General features: G+C 41.8%; 1 protein-coding gene across 3 annotated transcripts; it reads left to right on the top strand.

Moving 5' to 3' along the window:
- Positions 1-713: 713 nt before the first annotated feature.
- Positions 714-9,166, top strand: CASP8 (caspase 8). 3 transcript variants are annotated; one of them, XM_050711411.1, is made up of 9 exons: positions 714-818; positions 2,783-3,554; positions 4,153-4,258; positions 5,274-5,412; positions 5,512-5,568; positions 5,906-5,973; positions 6,476-6,611; positions 7,459-7,960; positions 8,255-9,166. In XM_050711411.1, the coding sequence occupies exons 2-9, from the start codon at positions 3,250-3,252 to the stop codon at positions 8,388-8,390; spliced, it is 1,449 nt and encodes a 482-aa protein (XP_050567368.1). In that variant the 5' UTR covers positions 714-818; positions 2,783-3,249; the 3' UTR covers positions 8,391-9,166. The 3 variants fall into 3 exon arrangements, with proteins under 3 accessions (XP_050567368.1, XP_050567369.1, XP_035392969.1); XM_050711412.1 differs by having other exon boundaries at positions 2,521-3,554; XM_035537076.2 differs by having other exon boundaries at positions 1,337-3,554.
- The last annotated feature ends 9,146 nt before the right edge of the window (positions 9,167-18,312 follow it).

The raw sequence follows: 18,312 nt of genomic DNA, 5'->3' as shown, positions 1-18,312 counted from the left end.
TCTGTCAATTATTGTTACAAGTAATTTCAGGAAGCAGCTATGCTGTGAATTTTTATGTGACTCATGCAGTGATCAACAAAACCACTTTCCTTCTTGGGTTGAGCAACATATGCTCATACAGGCCTGCAGCCAGGTGGACGATATGTTCTTTTATGTATTTGTTGCACCCCCCCCCCCCCCCCCCCCGAACTGAAAGGTAAGAAGGAAATTTGAAGGCTCTGCAGCTTTCTGACTGTTTTTCCTCTGTAGCACAACTTGGAGAATGGTGAGGGGCAATTACCTCTCCTTTCTGAAGGCACTCAGCTATAATTATTCAGTCCGTCCTCCCTTTTCTTCACCTCCTGTCTGGGAGGCAGACTTTTGTACTGAAACAATACTGGCACACAACTCTGTATTTTGCTTTCAGCCAGTAGAAGTGTTAACACCAGGAAGTGGGCTCAGAAGGTTGGCAGGAAAGCAAGGCTGATGAGTTAAAATCGTGTAGGCTTAAGTTGCAAGCGGGCAAGATCAGAGTGACGCTGTTTGAAAGGGGAAATGCTTAGAAGAGTAGGAGAAGACAGAATGCGGAAACTATGTTATTCAGAGGCACAAATCTCTGCCCTCTTAATTTGCATCTCCTTACCTATTCGTTCAGTTTAACACCAGTTTCCCAGAGAGCTGTGTACACCCCCCTTCCATGGGAAGTTTATCATTCTCTCTGCTGTAAAGATTTTAGGGTCACCTGGTAATCTGCCACTATTGGGATGGGTTAGTGGTACGTGTGAGGAGCCTGCCTGTGTTCAGATCATGGCCTGCTTTCTACCACTGCATGGGCTGCTGTAAGTACATGTTTTCCCACTACCTCTATAAAGGTTCGCTCTTAAGTTTTCAAAGTGGTGTAAAGTTAGTTAATCTACTGGGGAGTTTTGATTGTTTTGTTTTAGATTTAACTGCTGTCTGTGTCTGTTGTCTGTAAGATCAGGGACTTGAAGTCCAAGGAGACGTGGAAATAAAATCCACAATATTTAGGAGATACAGCTGTGCAGCAGAGAGTCCAGAGCTAGATTTTTCTCAGGAAATGTTCAGTGTTCAGCCTGTGCTTGCTGCCTTTTTTAATTCTGACCTACTAACTAACTTGGGAACATGTTCTCTGGAATTACTCAGATCTGCCTTTTTTTTCAGCTAGAGATGTGTCAAATTATGAACAGATAACAGCATGTTTAGTTTGCAGTGGCTTTTGTGCAATGTGCTAAAAAAATATAGTTAAGATCTTTGGGAATTCCCAGATACTCATTTCTGTATTTCCTTTCTGTAGTCGTGCCTTTACTTATTGCTCTGTCTGTTCTATTATTGACAGCTACAGGAATTCCCCAGCCCCCTGATGTGACTGGGCTTTGTGGTTCCAAACTGTCATACGTTTCTAGCTAGATGGAAAGTTATTCTGGACATTGCTTCTGAGCTTGGCTTAGGTCTTTTACATTAGTTTTATATTCCTCTAGCCACTTTGTGTTTAGGCCTGCTTTGTTGTGGCATATCAGTGCAAAGAGAAGGATCCATACCTCCTGCAGTCTATTTACTAGAAAGAGCTTGTTTTAACATGACTTGAGGGCATGTTAGCTCATAGGCTGTTAAAAAATATCTTGCTGCATTCAGGTTACTTCCACCTGTGACCCAGCTTGTACGCATATTGTAATCAAGTATCTTGCGTAGTGCTTTGTACATTGATAAATGACTTCGTAAATATTTCTGCTTAATATATTGCCAAACATGTTTTTCCTTTTTTTAGGGGGAGTGGGGTGGGGTGGTGTCTGTGTGTCTGTTTTTAAATCAGTGCATACCTCGTTTGACACCTTGTTTATTTCTTTGGGGACTGTGGATGCTTGAGGGTGGCTCTCCTGATAAGGTGTTAATGTTCAATTTCAGAAGGATGAAAATCCAACTAATAAAATCTCCTCCCTTCCGTTGTTGTGAAATACCATCTATGCAACAGAAGGTGTAACAGAGGTTATGTAGCATTTTAAGGTCTCACCCCATCGTGCTGTCCTCCTATAAGCCTGTTGCTAAAAGTCCTCAGGGCTTGGAGGGAAGCTGGTTCAATGGCCAGTGCCTGTTAGGGTATAGAGTCGACCACCTGAACTGAGTGTGTGTATTTCCTGTCAGTGTCCTAGGAACAGCTCATGAAGAGGAAGTTCATTTGTGGCATTCTGAACTTCTTTCTGTTCACGTTAAAATGGCGATGAATTGTTAGTGCCCTTAAATTAGAGAGCTGTGATTGCAGCAAATGCCCAGGCAGAGGGAGCTTCTGACCTGCACAAGTTCTTTTTTTTTTTTTTCAAGAATGTATTCTTTCATGGCAGAAATATCTTGAGATGTGTGAAGATAATGGCGTGGCTTGGGAAAATATTTTATTGGCAAAGTCATCTTTGTATTTTTAACCACTGAAGTGTCACTCCAGCAATTAGTTTTCAAGTGGGCTCAACATGTATTTTTTATGAAGTACTTGAAAATGCAGGCAGAGCTCTCATTTGCTTCCCCCACCAGTTTCCACCTACTGATTTCACTGAGAGGATGTATGAATTTTATGAAGCAAAAAGAGAAGAATTCAAACAAGCAGGGGGCAGCTTTAATATAAAAGTGTGCAGCACATTGTATTATGCATGTAGAATGAAATCAGTCATGCTATGTAAAAGTCACTTTTCTTGTCAGTGGTACATGTTTGAAGTTGTATGAAAACATCCTTTTTCTGTTGGAAAAAGAAGACCTATTTGGTATTGGTTTTTTGTTTTTGTTTGTTTTCTAACAGTAAAGAGGGGTGTATTAGTATTTCGTGACAATGGAAGAAAAAGAAATCTGAGGTATGGTGGCTCCCAGGCTGAAGGGAGGAGCTTGCCCAGCAGTGACACCCAGGGAGATGAGCTCATGGGAGGTCAGCTCTGGTGGATGGTAACCAGGCCCTGTACTCTCCGCCTAGTTGTGCCAAGTGTATGGTAGGGATTTTCTGCTTCCTCAGAATGTTTCTATCTTTTTAAATAGTGCTCCATAACTGCAAACAGAGTGGGCCTCAGGTGTGTCTGAGAGAGCTCCTCTCTGGCAGGCACACAGCTTTTAAGTTAAACTGGGGAGTTTCTAGTTAGGAATCCAGAAAGAACTACAGCTCCCAGTGGCCCACGCGCCACCTCCCTCCCGTGCCCGGTGGCAGACGGAAGCACAGCAGCAGTGTTGAGAAGGCCGGCGGTGAGGAAGTGGTTGTGGCCTGGGCCTGACTGGGCCATGGAGTTCTCCAGACAGCTCTATGCAATCAGCGAGGCGCTGGACAGGGCTGAGCTGGCGGCTATGAAGTTTCTCAGCTTGGAGCACGTCCCTGTGAGGAAGCAGGAAGCCATTGAGGAGCCCAAGGCCTTCTTCCAGGTGCTGCTGGAGAAAGGCATGATCGAGGCAGGGGACCTGGCCTTCCTGCGGGAGCTGCTCTACCGGATCAATCGGATGGACCTCTTGGCTGCCCAGCTGGGCTCCAGCCGAGAGGTGATGGAGAGGGAGCTTCAGATCCCAGGCAGGGCACGGGTGTCACCGTTCAGGTGAGTGGCTAGTGGCATGGGTTCACCAGGTGGCCTGGGGTGGTGGTAGGCTAAGCCTGGCCCCGGAGCTTGCTCTCTGGGATCCACTGACCTCAGGTGGGTCAGTGTAGGTTTTTTACCAATGAGTTAAACACCAGGCTAAGGTTTGGAAATACACAAGCTCCTGCGTCTTTCCAGGGGAAAGCAGGTATAAGCAGTAGAGAAAATAGAAATTTCTATCCACTAGAAGGGAGAAAACGAAGCTGCACCTTTCTGAAATAGTTCACAGCTTATCATGGTCTTTCCCCCCTCCCCCCCCAAGTGCTGTGGGCTGTAGTAAGTGACTGGCTGTGACTCTGTCTCTGCACTCAGTACTAGAAAGTCTCAGTGCAGTTTTGATTTTAGGAAAACACAGATCTTTTTAATTACAGCTGGAAATGGTTTGATTTTTGGCTGTTCACTGAGATCCCCTCACGCTAAAAAGGAAAAAAGGGGCCCATGTGCTTGAGAAGGCAGCACAGAGGAGACTAAGGGAACAGTTGAACAGTACCGTGCCAAGTTGCGCTAAGGAGCATGCTAGGGAACATGGTGAAACAATGTCCTCCACTGCTCTTTCTAGGTACCTGCTCTATCAGCTGTCAGAAAACATCACGAAAGAGGAGATGAAGTGTTTCAAATTTCTTTTGGGGAAAGAATTACCAAAATGCAAGCTAAGCCCTGAAACTGTAAGAATTGCTTTAATCATTTTTTTTTTTAATTATTACTATAATGCATTGTAGCATTTGGGTTGCTCTGTGGGGAATGAGTGTCACTAAAACTGAAAAGACCATAAGGAAAAGGGTGACCCTTTCTGTTCTGTGCTAGTATTAACGTGTAGCTCTAGCAGTAGTCCTACAGCCCAGAGGACATGGGCCAGCCCTGGGACAGGCATGACACCTTCATGCCCAGGCTCCACGTGAGACTGGGAGACTCAGTGGCTTTGATCTGTAGAAGGCTGCTGAGCTCATTCACTAATCTTTTCCGACTGATTTTGTTTTGGCTGCTTTCTAAGCCAGTATCAAACACAGAGAATCACCCACTGTGGCTATTACTTCATGTTTTGGTTCTGTTTATTTCCAAACTCAGAATACAGATCTAGGCAGCAGGTCCTTACCTGAGCTAAGACCCAAGAGATCTTACAAGAACTTACAGCGATCCAGCTGCTGTTACACTGTATCAGCCTGCAATTCTGACTGCCTAATGACAACTCTTTTAAAATCTTACCTCTTTTCTTAGAGTAAAAACTGTGACCAATGAGTGGTTAGCTATTCTAGTAAATCCATGGGGTGACCACTGTGCTCTGCCACTCACTGTTTGGCAAGAGCTCCTGTCCCTTAGGTTCCCTCTTGCTTCAGAGAACTCTTTATACCGTACTTGCATGGTTATACCCATTGTTGCCACTGCCTGAAGTTGGTCACTAGCGTGATGCTTGTGTTTCAGCTGAGTGCAAAAAATTGCCACTGTAAGTCAGCTGAATGAAGGGAGTCATAAAAGTTATCCTTTTTTTTCTCCCCTCCTGTGTGATCACCATTAGCTCTCCTGCATTAGATCTCAGCATTTCTGAGCAGTGTGAGGGAAATACGCATGTTGAAAAGATACTTTTATTCAGGCTGGCTTGGGTGCACATGCACATGCTGCAGCTTCCTTCCCAGTAGCAGCATGGATGTGCCCTAAGAGCAGACTACCTTTCTGATTGCCCAGACAATGCTCGACGTTTTCACTGAGATGGAGAAGAAGGGGATTTTGGGAGAAGACAACCTCACTGTCCTGAAGACTCTTTGTGAAAAAATTGACAAGAGCCTGTTGAAGAAAATTGAAGAATATGAATTAAACCTATTTGGTAAACTAAACCAAAACAAAACAAGGCCTCTTTCCCACAAGTTTTATTCTTGAAGTGACACTTAGGTGTCTTACAGGACTAATAATGAATGCTTTTCAGGTGAAGAAGAGATGCTTGTAACAGAAGGACAGAGGAGCAGCACAGGAGTCCCTGAAGGTAAGTGAAACTCCTTCAAAAACGAATCTTTTGCTTTTCTCCAGCTTTTGGACCCTCTACAGCACTTGCATCTCACTTTTTTACACGTGTCTCTCTGAAAAGTGATCAGATATGCAGCTGTTTACTAACTCATCACAGTACTTTTAACTCCCTTTTGGGTGATTTTTCTTGCTGTGGTTTATAGCTAACAAGAACAGTCATTCAACCACAGTTCAGTATTTTCAGAGAACAGTTCAACTCTTGGAAGTACTTGTGAATAGAGAATAGGAACAGAGATTCAATTCTTTCTCTAATGTTAAGTTCTCTACTTATGCATACTTTCTTTATGTGTATTCAGCCTGTCCCAGATTGCGGGCATCATGTGTGGCACACGATTCTCCTGGCAGTTGTGATCAGTTTTCCCAGGTAAGTCAGTACGTGTCTTAAAAATGTCATAATTTTGTCTCAGAAGAGATCATTCCTTTGGGAGGCAAACAGTTCTTATATGCACAGCCTGTTAAAGGCGCAGTCTAGAAAAATAAAAATGCACTCTGTAATGTCCCTTATTTTGATACTAAGTCATGGGCAGAACCTGCTGCAGTGTTAAAACAACAAAAAAACATTTGTAAAGTAGCAAGGTAAGCCAAGTTTGTTATACCAGGAAATATGCAGTAGGTGGATGACTGGGCCTGGAAAGTAGGTGAATGCAGCACCCTTTGTGGGCCGAGCATGATGATGAAGGCTTGGAGGGGCAGGGTGCTGTTGTGCAGCACCAAAGACTCCCAGAGGCCGTGGAGCAGCAACTTGCCACATCCTGGGAGCAAAGCTGTGCAGGGAGAGCTGCCCAGCGAGGCCAGTTGCCTCCTTACCCCTCTGTGCCACAAGCAAGGGCTGAGAAGCAGTCACAAGCAGTCTGTCTTTCCAACAGCTTGAAGCTTACAAAATGACCAGCCGACCCCGTGGAGTATGCCTGATCCTGAATAATCACAATTTTGCAAAAGCCAGGAAAGAAGTCCCAGAACTCAAAAAGATGAATGATCGGAATGGGACAGACGTGGATGCAGGTACAGTGAACATTAAAAGGTGACTTTACATATCTTCACTTCAGGGAGAGTAGACTGACTTAAAAATAGGAAACTTTGTATTGTGCACTAGGTGTTTGAAGTTCAAGCTTCCATTTCTAGTCTACTTTTCTTGTAGTGACTTGAGTTGCATACTACTTCTAAAATCTGCAGAATCAGAAGCAGATTTGCTGCAGAACCAGAATTTGGATTTCAGTTAACATCCAGCTTAAAGGGAAACAAGAAAGTTTTGTGGGTGGCATGGAGTTTAGGGACTCCATTATGTCGCTATTCAGTGGCCCTGATTTTAGCAGGCTGTCCTGCAAGAGTAGCGTAGCTCATTGCAGGTCCTAGGATCCTCGAAATGGGCATATTTGCGCTATCGAGACCAAGAGATAAAATCCGTCAGCAGGACTTCGCTGATAGAATTTAACTCTTAACTTAATTCAAGAGTCAGAGTGCAAGTAATCTTCTTGTGACACAGGTATTACCCAAAAATGTAATGCCTCCGCTCTCGGGGAAAGCAATAGCAATGTTTGACACCTGTTGCGAGAGGCAAAGACTGGCTTTGAAAGTTGGCTGGGGAGATAACAGCTAGTTCTGCACTTTTCCATACGAAGGCAATACTAAACAGCAAAATCACAAGGAAGGTTTGTAATGAGGGCTAAGGGAATTTGGTACAAATATGATTAGTCATTAGACTTCTAGATTATTTTCAGAGCAGGAGTATAACTACCTGGATAGTAGTATAGCAGGATTAAAAATAAGTGGCTTCCTCTAGAAACATAATTTGCAAAAAGAGTCCAGTTTTTATAAGACTGCTTTAATCACCCTTCTGTTTACTTTCCAGCTGCTCTGAGCAAAGTCTTCAGCACCCTTCATTTTAAGATAGAAGAATATAAAGACCTCACTGCAGAAGAAATCCGTAAGATTGTGAACATCTACCGGTGCAAAGATCACAATGACAAAGACTGTTTTGTTTGCTGTGTTCTCTCTCATGGAAAAAAAGGCATTATATATGGTGTTGATGGACAGGAAGTACCTATCCAGGAACTGACTACTTCTTTCACTGGGCAGAATTGCCACTCACTTGCTGGAAAACCAAAAGTCTTCTTTGTTCAGGCATGCCAAGGTGATGCTCGCCAGAAAGGTGTAACCATTGAAACAGATTCTGGAGAGCAAGATTCTTCTCTAGAAACAGATGCAAGATTTCAGCTTGAGTGCATCCCCTCAGAGGCAGACTTCCTCTTGGGCATGGCTACCTTGCAAGACTATGTTTCCTATAGAAGCTCAAGCCAGGGGAGCTGGTACATACAGTCACTATGCCAGCACTTGGAGAACAGCTGTCCTCGGTAACTGTATTTCCATAAACTACTTTGTGGCAACACTATTTTTTTAAATTCTGAATTACAGGAGTTCGATTTGAGTGCAGTGGTAGATGATATGCAGTGGCAGTGCTTGCTCAGAGTGACAACAGCAATTTAGAACAGAGTAACACCATTTATATTGTTTGAAGCAATTTACCTAACTGCTTTGAAGCCTCTTTAAAACCTGAGCTGTTAGCACTTGCATAGGTTATGATATATGAGAATGCAGTATGTTTTCTGATGTTAAATGCTGCTATCATACAACATTTATTTTTGCAGAGGAGAAGATATTCTCACCATCCTGACAGCTGTGAATCAAGAGGTGAGCAGAAAGATTGACAAACAGAATGCAGCGAAGCAGATGCCACAGCCCAGTTTCACACTGAGGAAAAAGCTCATCTTTCCTGTCAACTAAACAAGAAAGAACAGCAGAGCAAGAGGAGCTGCAGCAGCTTTAAACAGCTGGTATCAGCTAAGAATTTGGTTAAATATAACAGACTTTCAGTGTCTACTGGTAGCACAAATGCAAATGTTTTTATTGATAATAGAGAAGGAGCAAAAGTCTTAAGAACTTAGTATTAATTTGTATGACACTTTATACCTGAGAGCATCTCACCTGGTCTTGAATTTGTAGTTTACTAGCATAAAATACACTCAGGGTCCTTTCAGCTGTACCACAATTGCTGTTTCTTTATTAAGATATATTGCAAATGCAAGTTTAAGAAGACAACAGTTATAAAGCCTTGTGTATTTTATACTGACTTCTCTAAAATAAAAGGGGGGGCTGCTGATTTTACAGGATACACACATCAGTGTGTTTTGTTACTTTCTCCCCCCCTTTAAATCGTTTAGGTTTAGAGTCTTGGTATTCCTTAAGAAAAAGTCAAGAACTTGTCCTGCAGCATACTTAGCAGTTCATAGTTGTGACCTGCATTTCAGAGTATTCTCTACCCCTAACATCTTTACATTCAAATCTATTACACAGGTGCAGCTTTATGCTTCAAGATGTTCACTTACCTTGCTGACCTTTGAGTCACAGTTGTAGGCATAGAAAAAGAAGAATTTACTAGATAAGTGAACAGCTCTTTAGAAACATTATATTGCCTATATTGCCTCTGTGATTAGTATGTGCACAGAACAGGGATTTTTCACAAGCTTTGAGTAAAAGCTAAAGCTTTTTTACTCCCTTTATTTTGTCGGATTTTTGTCTTTTTTTTCACATGAGATGTTCATTGTTACATCCTTGTTACAGATTTCAGTGTTAGTAATTGTATCAACGTAGGTGATGATTTAGCTGAACAGATAACTCTTCAATGGAACTATTTTAGGAGCCTAAGTCCCTCCCTGATCTCCTGTACTGAATATTTCTTCGTTCTTTGCTAACAGTTTGTGTCTGTAAGGATAAGGGAAGAGTGATACTTGACTGATAAAAATGAGAACCTTAAATGGCAAATGCAGCAAGCAGTTACAGAAGCAGGAAAATTTGGGAGTAACTTCCAAATTCTGGGAGTAATTTTCCCAGATACTTGTTGATACTTGTTTAGGGAGTCATCATGAAACCCTTGAAAGTTGTGCTGAAGCAAGGACTAATAGACGAGCGTCTACATACAAGCTGTCTATTTGGAAATGTCTAAAAAGATGTAATTCAAGAGAAGCCAACAAATTATTTTTCTTGAATAGAAACTATAAGCAAACAAGCATATTATTCTGTTAGCAAAATAATTAATGTGACCTGGTTAATGTGGATTTTCATCCACATGTACTTTTCAGCACTTTACCTGTGCTCTTCATCACACCTGTGTTCTTCAGCAACTTCCAGTTCTGTGCTGGAACCCTGGACTCCCTATGCCCCCTGCTACTCTAACTACCCTGCTTGTCACACTGTAGATCAGCCCGCTGGGGATCAGGTACAGTCAAATTACTGAACTCACACTGTTCCCTTTCCCTTAGAGGTAAAGCTGGATCTTCTTTAGTCCTATGGACTATACATATGGACAAAATTTAAGTGAGCCAAGAGATTCTGAATTCAGGAGTCTGACTGACAGCATGCTCACGAAGGAAACTTTTTCCTTGGGAATCAAAAGGAAAAGATACAGCAAATGCAAACAGTTGGCTATGCTGAGGGAGATAGTTACTCAGGATTTCATGGTGTAAAAATAGGGGTGAATTTTCCAGCAAGATTAATGCGTGCCATAAACAAGGTCTTACTTATGAATCTCCTCATATAATGAGTAATGAATCCGATTAGCAATTCTTCAATTAGAAGTCAAATCTGTAAGTTTTCAATCTTTTCCACAATTAGTCTCCTGCTATAAAGCAACTGCCATCTAGCTAATTCACAAGAAATCCTTGCAGCTCCACAGACTTAATTATTCACTACACTTATTCACGTGAAGGAAAAAGGAAATCACCTCTACTTCTAATGCTTCTGGTATGGTAGCAAATACGTAAAGCTACATGACAACCACTGGACAGGCTTCAAAGGGCCTGTGCATGTTGCTGAGGCACACACATTGTATGGTCTTAGAGGCACTCCTGCCACTGTGATGGCACACCAGGCAGTGACAAGCGTACAGCCATTGATGGGCCAGAGCGCACACAGCAAAACATTTACAGATTTTAGAGTATTCTAACTTCATGCCAACTCTCGTAGGTCTCTGCTCACTAATTCTGTACTTACCTCAGGATAACATTTTCATCAAGGAGCAGTTATCTGGTGTTGTTCTTCAACTGATGTAATGTTCTGCTTGATGCTTCTCTTCTGCAGTAGATATTTTGCTTTCTTTGTGGAAAAGGAAGGAAAAAAAGCAGTTAGTTTCTTTTCTTTATAAATTTGAGCAACATCACAATTGGTAAATACAAACAGCAGCAAATTGTTAACTTGATTTGTGACAAACAAGTATTAACAAATAACAAACACAGTTACTTTGACTCCCTCCTTGCTTCCCTACTCACTTTTTTTTAATTACTATTATTATTATTTATTTTATTTTAAAGGAGCAGATTGTTAGAACTGTCACCCAGAAATAGTCTAAAATAGCCTAATTTCAGAGAGTGAGGACTTCCCTTTATTCCCCCTTGTATGCATTTGTAGGTAACACTCTGGCAGTACAGCCCTAGGTAGACCACCATGATCTTTTACACCAACATACAGCTTCCTAACAGCTAATGGACAGGGCACTATTGCAGGCTGCCAGCATACACTCTCTTAAGCAGATTTCCTCAGGGAAGTGAGCCGATTAGCAATAAGCTAAATTTGCTGTAAGTTGAAAGAGAAAAAGAGTGGGACAGTGAAATGCAGAGCCTTTCTTGCACATACAGAATAAGAGTCAGACCCACAGGAAGCAAACATCCACACTGCAACAGCTCCCAAGATTTTTAGGCTGTCCTTACACTGAATGCTGTAGTATCTGCAGCCTCCACAGCAGGGGAGTGCCCAGATTATCATTCTTAAAGAGTAGTAACTTAGAGGTGAAAGAGTAGGGCGCCTTAAAATACACAGCAGCCATGTACCAGACATCAATCAACACACTCACCCTCTCCCTTAAAAGATGTGACTCCACCCCTTCAGGTATGTTTCCTAGCTCCATGGATTCCTGCTTAGGACATTTGAGACCCACTCCCCAGTACATCCTAGAAGTGCTGATGCCAATGAAAGAAAAACAAGTATTGCAGCTTAGGTGCTTCAGTTTAAAGGGAATTCCTGGAGAGAGAGAGCTAAAAAAAATAAAACACCAAAGCCTACCATAGCAATGCTAGTATTTTCCAAGTGTATTCGTTTGAAAAATCCCTGTTACTGCCTTCTCCCACCCCACTCCTCAGCTCTGCAGCATTCCCTGCTTCTATTTTTTCAGCTTGAGGAGTTAACATCTTCCTTGGACTATGGGCCATGCTGTATCACGTGCCAAGACAGTGTGCGACAGACCAAGACTATGACCTGCCTTGACTCTTTGCTAACCTTACCAGTACTAGCAAATTCCTGTTTTAGCCTGGTCTTACCAGAGTGATCATGAACCTAGGCACTGGCTTAGTCAAAAAGCATCAAAACTGATATATGCGATAAATGGAACTATGATTTACAGGTGTCAGTTGCTGGCATTCGTCTTGCTACTGAGAGGAAAAATATTTTATGAAATTTGAAAGTATGACAATGGCTGCATTGCATTAACTTCCCTCACAGGCCAGACAAGGGAGTAGAACCTCTGCAGATGTCTTATTTGCACCTTTGGTGAGTGCTACAGTGTTATCTCACATGCTTCTCCTACCTTTCTTTGAAGCCCATTCTGGCCATCCTGCAGCATGGTCCCACAGCTTCAAGTTCCTCTTCTTTCTCCTTGAGATCTGTCTCTAGCAAATCACACAGTGTCATAGGATGAAAGCACATACCTCACCACTCTGTCTTATAGCCCTACCCACTCTTCTTCTGCTCTCCCCAACGAACCCTTGGGGCCCATTGAGTTACACTGCAGGTACCAGAGCCTTGTGCCCAAGCCCCTTACAGTATGGATTAACTCCCATTCCTAACAGCACGTCTCCTTGGCTAACTCAGCAATGCAGAAATAATACATAGCTTCCAGCATAATTACCCTCTCACTCAGCACAGCAAAGGCTAAATGTCTTGGATCGCAGTGGCTGACTCGAGGAGACAGCCCTTCCTGGAGGCAGTGCCATGAGACTGCTCTCCCTTTTACTAACTGACTAGACAAGTCCAGCTTCAAGTTACAGGAATGGATCCTGCCTGCTGAAGAGTTCCACTAAACTACTGTATCCTTCAGAAGACCTAAGTATGTTATATGTTCCTCAGGCTGGCCAGCTGGTGTCAGCCTTTATGCAGCCAAAATAATGCAGTTGAAGATTATAATTACAGGTGCTCTAATGTTTTAGGGGAAAATATTTGTGTGTTTATTTTTTTTCCTTTATGAAGAGATGTTTTAAACCAAGTAACACCAAATTACTTAATTACAGCAGCACGTGGTGAGGGACCTGATCAAGCTGCAACATGAAGTGTTTGATGACTCATACTTAAGGTAGACACAAAGAAATCCATTTAAGCAAAAAATCACTTTTGGCCTATGGTTGCTTTCTAAGGTATGTGTGTGCCAAAAGCTCTGGGACACTTTGCCCAGCCTCCCTGCCCTTCAGGCTGGAAGGCACGCTCCCTACAAGCTTTATGTCAAAGACCCCCTAGCCAGTTAGTAAAGGTGTGCCACTCACACATCCAGACCACACAGGTTTTCTTACTGCTTCTAGAGCCAAAGTTGCCTTCTGGACTTCTGCAGCTCTTCTGTTTTCTCCAAGTGTCTTGCTCATGGTGTTTCAGAAATACCTGCGGAAAAAGAAAAAAAATGCGTGTAAAGCTTGTGCTCATTATTCCTGCCTGAAGTGTGCTATGAGATGCAAAAAAAAAACAACAACAAAAAAACACACACACACACATATATATATAAAAATAAAATAAAAAACAAGTTATTTAAGGTATTCTAGCTGTGTATAACAGCAAACACAGATGGTATTTGACACTTTCTGCACTCCCTAGGACTGTAAGGCAAAACATCAGAGTCTGAGTCATTGAGACCCTGGCATAATGAAAAGGGAGAGAAAATACTCTTGCCAGTAATAAATAAGAGAACCAGTTGTGAAGGTAACAGAAGACTAATTTGTAGTGCCTTGGCAGTGTCCTTAGAATAGCATTTGTGACTGGGAGGAAAAAAGATGAATCAGTACTGCTGCATTTGTCGTCCTTGCAGTGTCTCTAGTGAGAGAACACAGCTTTAATACCTCTCTTGAACAGTGGGGAAGGAAACAATTGCTGAGCGTGCACAACCCCCTCCCTCCTGGAGCACCAGCTAGGGGGAAGCACTAGCAAGTGGTGCCCCACAACAGTCAGACTAGGGCAGGATGTACAGATCAGTCACACCTCCAGCACAAACTTTTCAAACCTTGGAGGAAACGTCTGCATGAAATGCAGGTATGAAATATGATTTCGTTCCCAAATTTCAGTGAATTTGTTTCCAAGAGCAGCTAGCAGTACAGAGCTACCACAGAACAATGAGACACCCTTCAGGAAGATTACAGGGAGATGCTCTTTATCCTGTAGGAGCTGGTAGCCAGACGCAATTTCCAAAGCCTTTACAGCAGCCTGGGGAACCCAGAGAGGAAATACTCATAATTCATAATTTTTGTTCCTGATTCTGGATAATAATATTTACTCTAACAATGGGGATGTGGATATGGAAACACAACATTTAGCCCTTAAGGTGAATTTAAACCTTTAATCACATCTAAGCTCTCAAAACCAACCAAAGAAACTAACATAAACCAACCTACGATCCTTCTCAGGAATTAGTCAGTTGCACCCATGTGACATTAAAAAGATTTCTATGCCATAATAGCAGGCCCCAAGACAAGACCAGCATGTATCTCAGCAAAATGAAGTATTTTGTACAAGATTCAGCCTATTACATGATGAATTCCTAAGCCATGGAAATAGTTGCTTGGTAGATTTGCCTGCTTCTCCTTCATGTTTTCTACGGAAGGATGTGAGATGGGATATATTGATTGTATGGTGGCATATCAGTTTGGGGCGATGAATCAGAAACACTTCTCCCTCAGACACCAATTAAACTGTATTCTTCTACTATATCAATACATAGAACAATTGTGAAGCACGAGAGAAGTAAAACTGACAAAAGTTGTCAATCATGAAGCAAAAAGCAAAAGCAGGTGTCAAATTGCTGAGTGACTGGGTGTCCAAACATCAGGCCTTACTGACAGCCAGGAGACGAATTTTGAGAGTGGCAGTTCTTGAACAAAAACGATTTGTCACTGACCCTAAGTGATGAATAAGCCACAAGTCCAACAGCACAAGTTGGCTAGCAATCACCTTCCATGATCCAGCTAAGACTATGGCACACTCCTAAATAATGCAGAACAGATCAAGAGCTTAGAGTTACCACAAGATGTCACTCAACTGAGAAACAAAATAGGGTACTGATGCAATCTATATATCAATCTATATATTGCCAATTGGAGCTGCAGCTGGAGCCATAACCCACATGTGCAGACTTTTATGCATACATCCTCCAGGCAGAGAGTTCATTACTGCAAGTGAGCCTTGATGATAGCCTATAATCAATGAGAACTGACAGATCTCTCAGCCTGTGTTACTAAAGCAAATTGTAACACTGTTAGCACCAGGAGACAGAGAGCAACAGCCCTGCCTGTGGGGCTGATGCTGAGCACCCCATTTTCTTTAAATGAGAAAATTCCCTAAAACAGCATAACCCTTATCAACAACCACTCTCACGTTAACATAACTTACATCCAGCTTGATAAGCCAGAAGGAAATCAACATAACATTATTAATTTAATGACTCAATCTGGAACTGCAGAGGATTTTTCATAATAATACTGAATTCTGTGAACTTAGCAGCCAGGATGCAAAGATGTTGACTGTTTTCCACCCCTGGTATGGATTCCTGATGCACTATGCACAACTCACACAAGCACAAAAAGGAACGTGAGCATTCAGGACATTAAAACTTAAGGCAGGTGGCTCTAAAGTAAAACAAACAAACAAACACAAACCACAAAAGAGCCTACTTCCAGAGAAATAAGGCACATTTGAACAAAGACTGGTTTTGTCTGGGACAGGACTTTGGGAGCTCAGAAAGTAATAGAAGAGACACAGGGATGCCTGTGTCCTGTAATGCTCTATAAAGCCAATCATCAAGTCTCAATAGGTCCTGGAGGGGTAATGCTTGAATTTTTTTTAAAGTGGAAGCTTGAAACAGGTTAACAGTTTGCATCAAGAGGACACTATCCATTTTAACTAGGCAGTAAGAGCATATCCTGTTCACAAGAGAAGAAGGTAAAATCAAAGGCTGCAGTTCAATTATTTAACGTAGGTCCCACCTCCTGTATGATTGCCTGATTAAAAACAGCTTTCAGCTTTAGGTCCACACCAGGCCTCAGAAAAAAAACCACAGGTTTTAGTTCCAGAAATAACCCGTTCAGTACATTATACAAAGAATAGGAAATTGGGATCCTCAAAGCTGCAGTAAGTTTGGATAGTGATCAGAAGCAGGAAATCTGACATCTCTTCAGGTAAGAGTATTTTTTCCTTCTGGAGCAGACTGCTTCATGCCCTTGTACTCACATGAGGGTGCTTCCTGTTTTGCTTCCAACAGCCTCCCAGATGGGAGCATACCTCTGCAAATGAAAAGGGTTCAGAGCTGCAGTCAAAAGTTACTTAGCATCCTTAAATGTTTCAGTTACCAGAACCACAACTGTATTGCTAAAACAAAACCCTCCTGTGCTGCAGGGTTGGTGTGATCAGCTATAACGGAGGAGCTTTGCAAGGTACTAGGGGTATACTTTCTGTTATTTTAGTAATTAAATGTGGAGTTTTGGGCCAGCAGTGAGCAGGAACTAAGCAAAGATCATTTAACACCTTACAGCTTCAAAAGACTGTCAACATTAAGACAAGGTAAAAAGGCAAAACTCCAAAATAACTAGAACGTCAAGAAGTTCGAGTGGAATGAGGAAAGCATTGCATTTTGCTGATCAGACCAGCTCTAGTACAACATCAGTAGTGTCAGCACTGTTTTTCTGGTCACTGGCTGAATGCCTCAACTATGATCATTAGGAAACAAGGACAAACTTTTGAGGTTAGGAGGGGAGGGGGCTGATCGTTCAGCCGTAGAAGGGCATGCAAATCTTCAGTGCTACAGTGTGCCAAGCACACTACTGTGGTCATTTAGGGGACTCATGGTTGGCTGCTTACGTTTCAAAGAGTCTATAACAGAAACCTGTATTTTGCTCTCTTTTTCTCTTTACATATTTGTTTATTACATACAAATGCCAGAACTAGTTCTTTCAGATATAATTCTGAATGAGTAAAAAGAAAGACAATACGCTAATATCTCAGGGGGGAGGGGGGGGGAAGGATCTTGTCAGAAGAATTTGGATTCCTTTTCAGAATCCTTCCCTATAATATGGATACCCAACAATATGGACAGAAGCAGTGACAGAGTTAACTCTTGCTGGCTGTCTAAAACTTGGATAAACATCGACGGCTGAAATGTTAATACAAGGAGGTCATAAATATCATACAGAAAAATAAAATTACTGTTATGTTTTTTTAAGTCAGATATAAGACCAATATTAAAATAATACAGTTCAAGAAGGGCTGTATGAATTTGTTATATTAAACTATAGTGTAAAGAAAGTTTGACAAAGGCATATTTTTGTTTGGTATTTTCTAAGACATCAATATGAAAGAAAGGGCTTTAAGAGGGGTCTTAACCAGTTCGCGGGAGCCACCTCGGAGGCCGGAGCTGGCCAGCCTTGTGCTGCCCTTACTGCACATTACTGAGACACACCTGAGCTTTCTGTTTAGTTCTAGCTCTTTTTCTGCAGCTTCAAAGGGGTTACAACTCTTACTGGGTATTGAGGCAAGTGCCCTAGGTTGAAGAGCTGCGGCACTTCCACAAGGCCACAACCTCTAGTTAAAGCAAGGTTCCAGTTACTATGGGCAGCCAAAGCTTTTAGGGAATTATATTTTTAGGGGTTGGGGGCAGGGTATAAACTTCACCTTTTTTCCATGTGGGAAAGCATTTAATCTTTTATATTGAGATCTCTCCTCTTTTAAGCAGATACTAACTTGGACATCCTGGAAGGTTTTGCATAAAACAGAAAGTTATTTTGGCTTTCTACGGTCCTTAGTAAAAGGGACCTGATTTTAAAATAAGAAATAGAATTATTTATGCTATAGATAAACCACAATTCACAGGAAAAACAACAACAACAAAAACACCATGTACTGTTTCCCAGCTTTACACTGACAAATCTTTTAATTGCTTTTGTTTAAAATTATGTAGGTTCTTTCATCTATTATAACCTGTACACATTAATATGGACTCAGATAGTTGATCCTATGCAATGATGTTAAAAAGGCATAAATTACTGTCCATCATGGAGCTGCTAAGATAATCTGTTAGTACTCTCTTAGCATGCCCCAATCATGAGGTAAAAGGTATTAGCCTAACTTTTTTACATCTTTTATATACAATACTTCACATCAGCATGTATACTCTATGATATGCAACTATTTAAAATGTCTACAAGAATCTTAACACGTAGGCATATCATTATTTGTTGAATTATAATGCTACCATATAGAAAAAAAACTCAAATCCCAAACTGAACAGAGCTGAGAGAGAGAGCATTTTGAGAACAGCAGATGTTAAGAATTTAAAGTCCTCGTTACTCCTACTCACGTTTCTTGCTTACCTTGCCCAAGTCTAGCAGAGATTTACTACATCTCTTACCACTTT

The sequence above is a fragment of the Cygnus atratus genome, chromosome 6 (genome assembly GCF_013377495.2).
Source record: "Cygnus atratus isolate AKBS03 ecotype Queensland, Australia chromosome 6, CAtr_DNAZoo_HiC_assembly, whole genome shotgun sequence".
Taxonomy (NCBI): domain Eukaryota; kingdom Metazoa; phylum Chordata; class Aves; order Anseriformes; family Anatidae; genus Cygnus; species Cygnus atratus.
Note: the sequence above shows the minus strand (reverse complement) of the source record. Positions and strands in the feature narration are given on the sequence as shown.

Bases quoted from the DNA above. Each gene is read 5' to 3' on its own strand.
- CASP8 (XM_050711411.1), top strand. From the start codon at position 3,250: ATGGAGTTCTCCAGACAGCTCTATGCAATCAGCGAGGCGCTGGACAGG. The intron at 5,569-5,905 runs GTAAGTGAAACT...ATGTGTATTCAG, and splicing joins CAGCACAGGAGTCCCTGAAG to CCTGTCCCAGATTGCGGGCA. The intron at 6,612-7,458 runs GTACAGTGAACA...TTTACTTTCCAG, and splicing joins TGGGACAGACGTGGATGCAG to CTGCTCTGAGCAAAGTCTTC.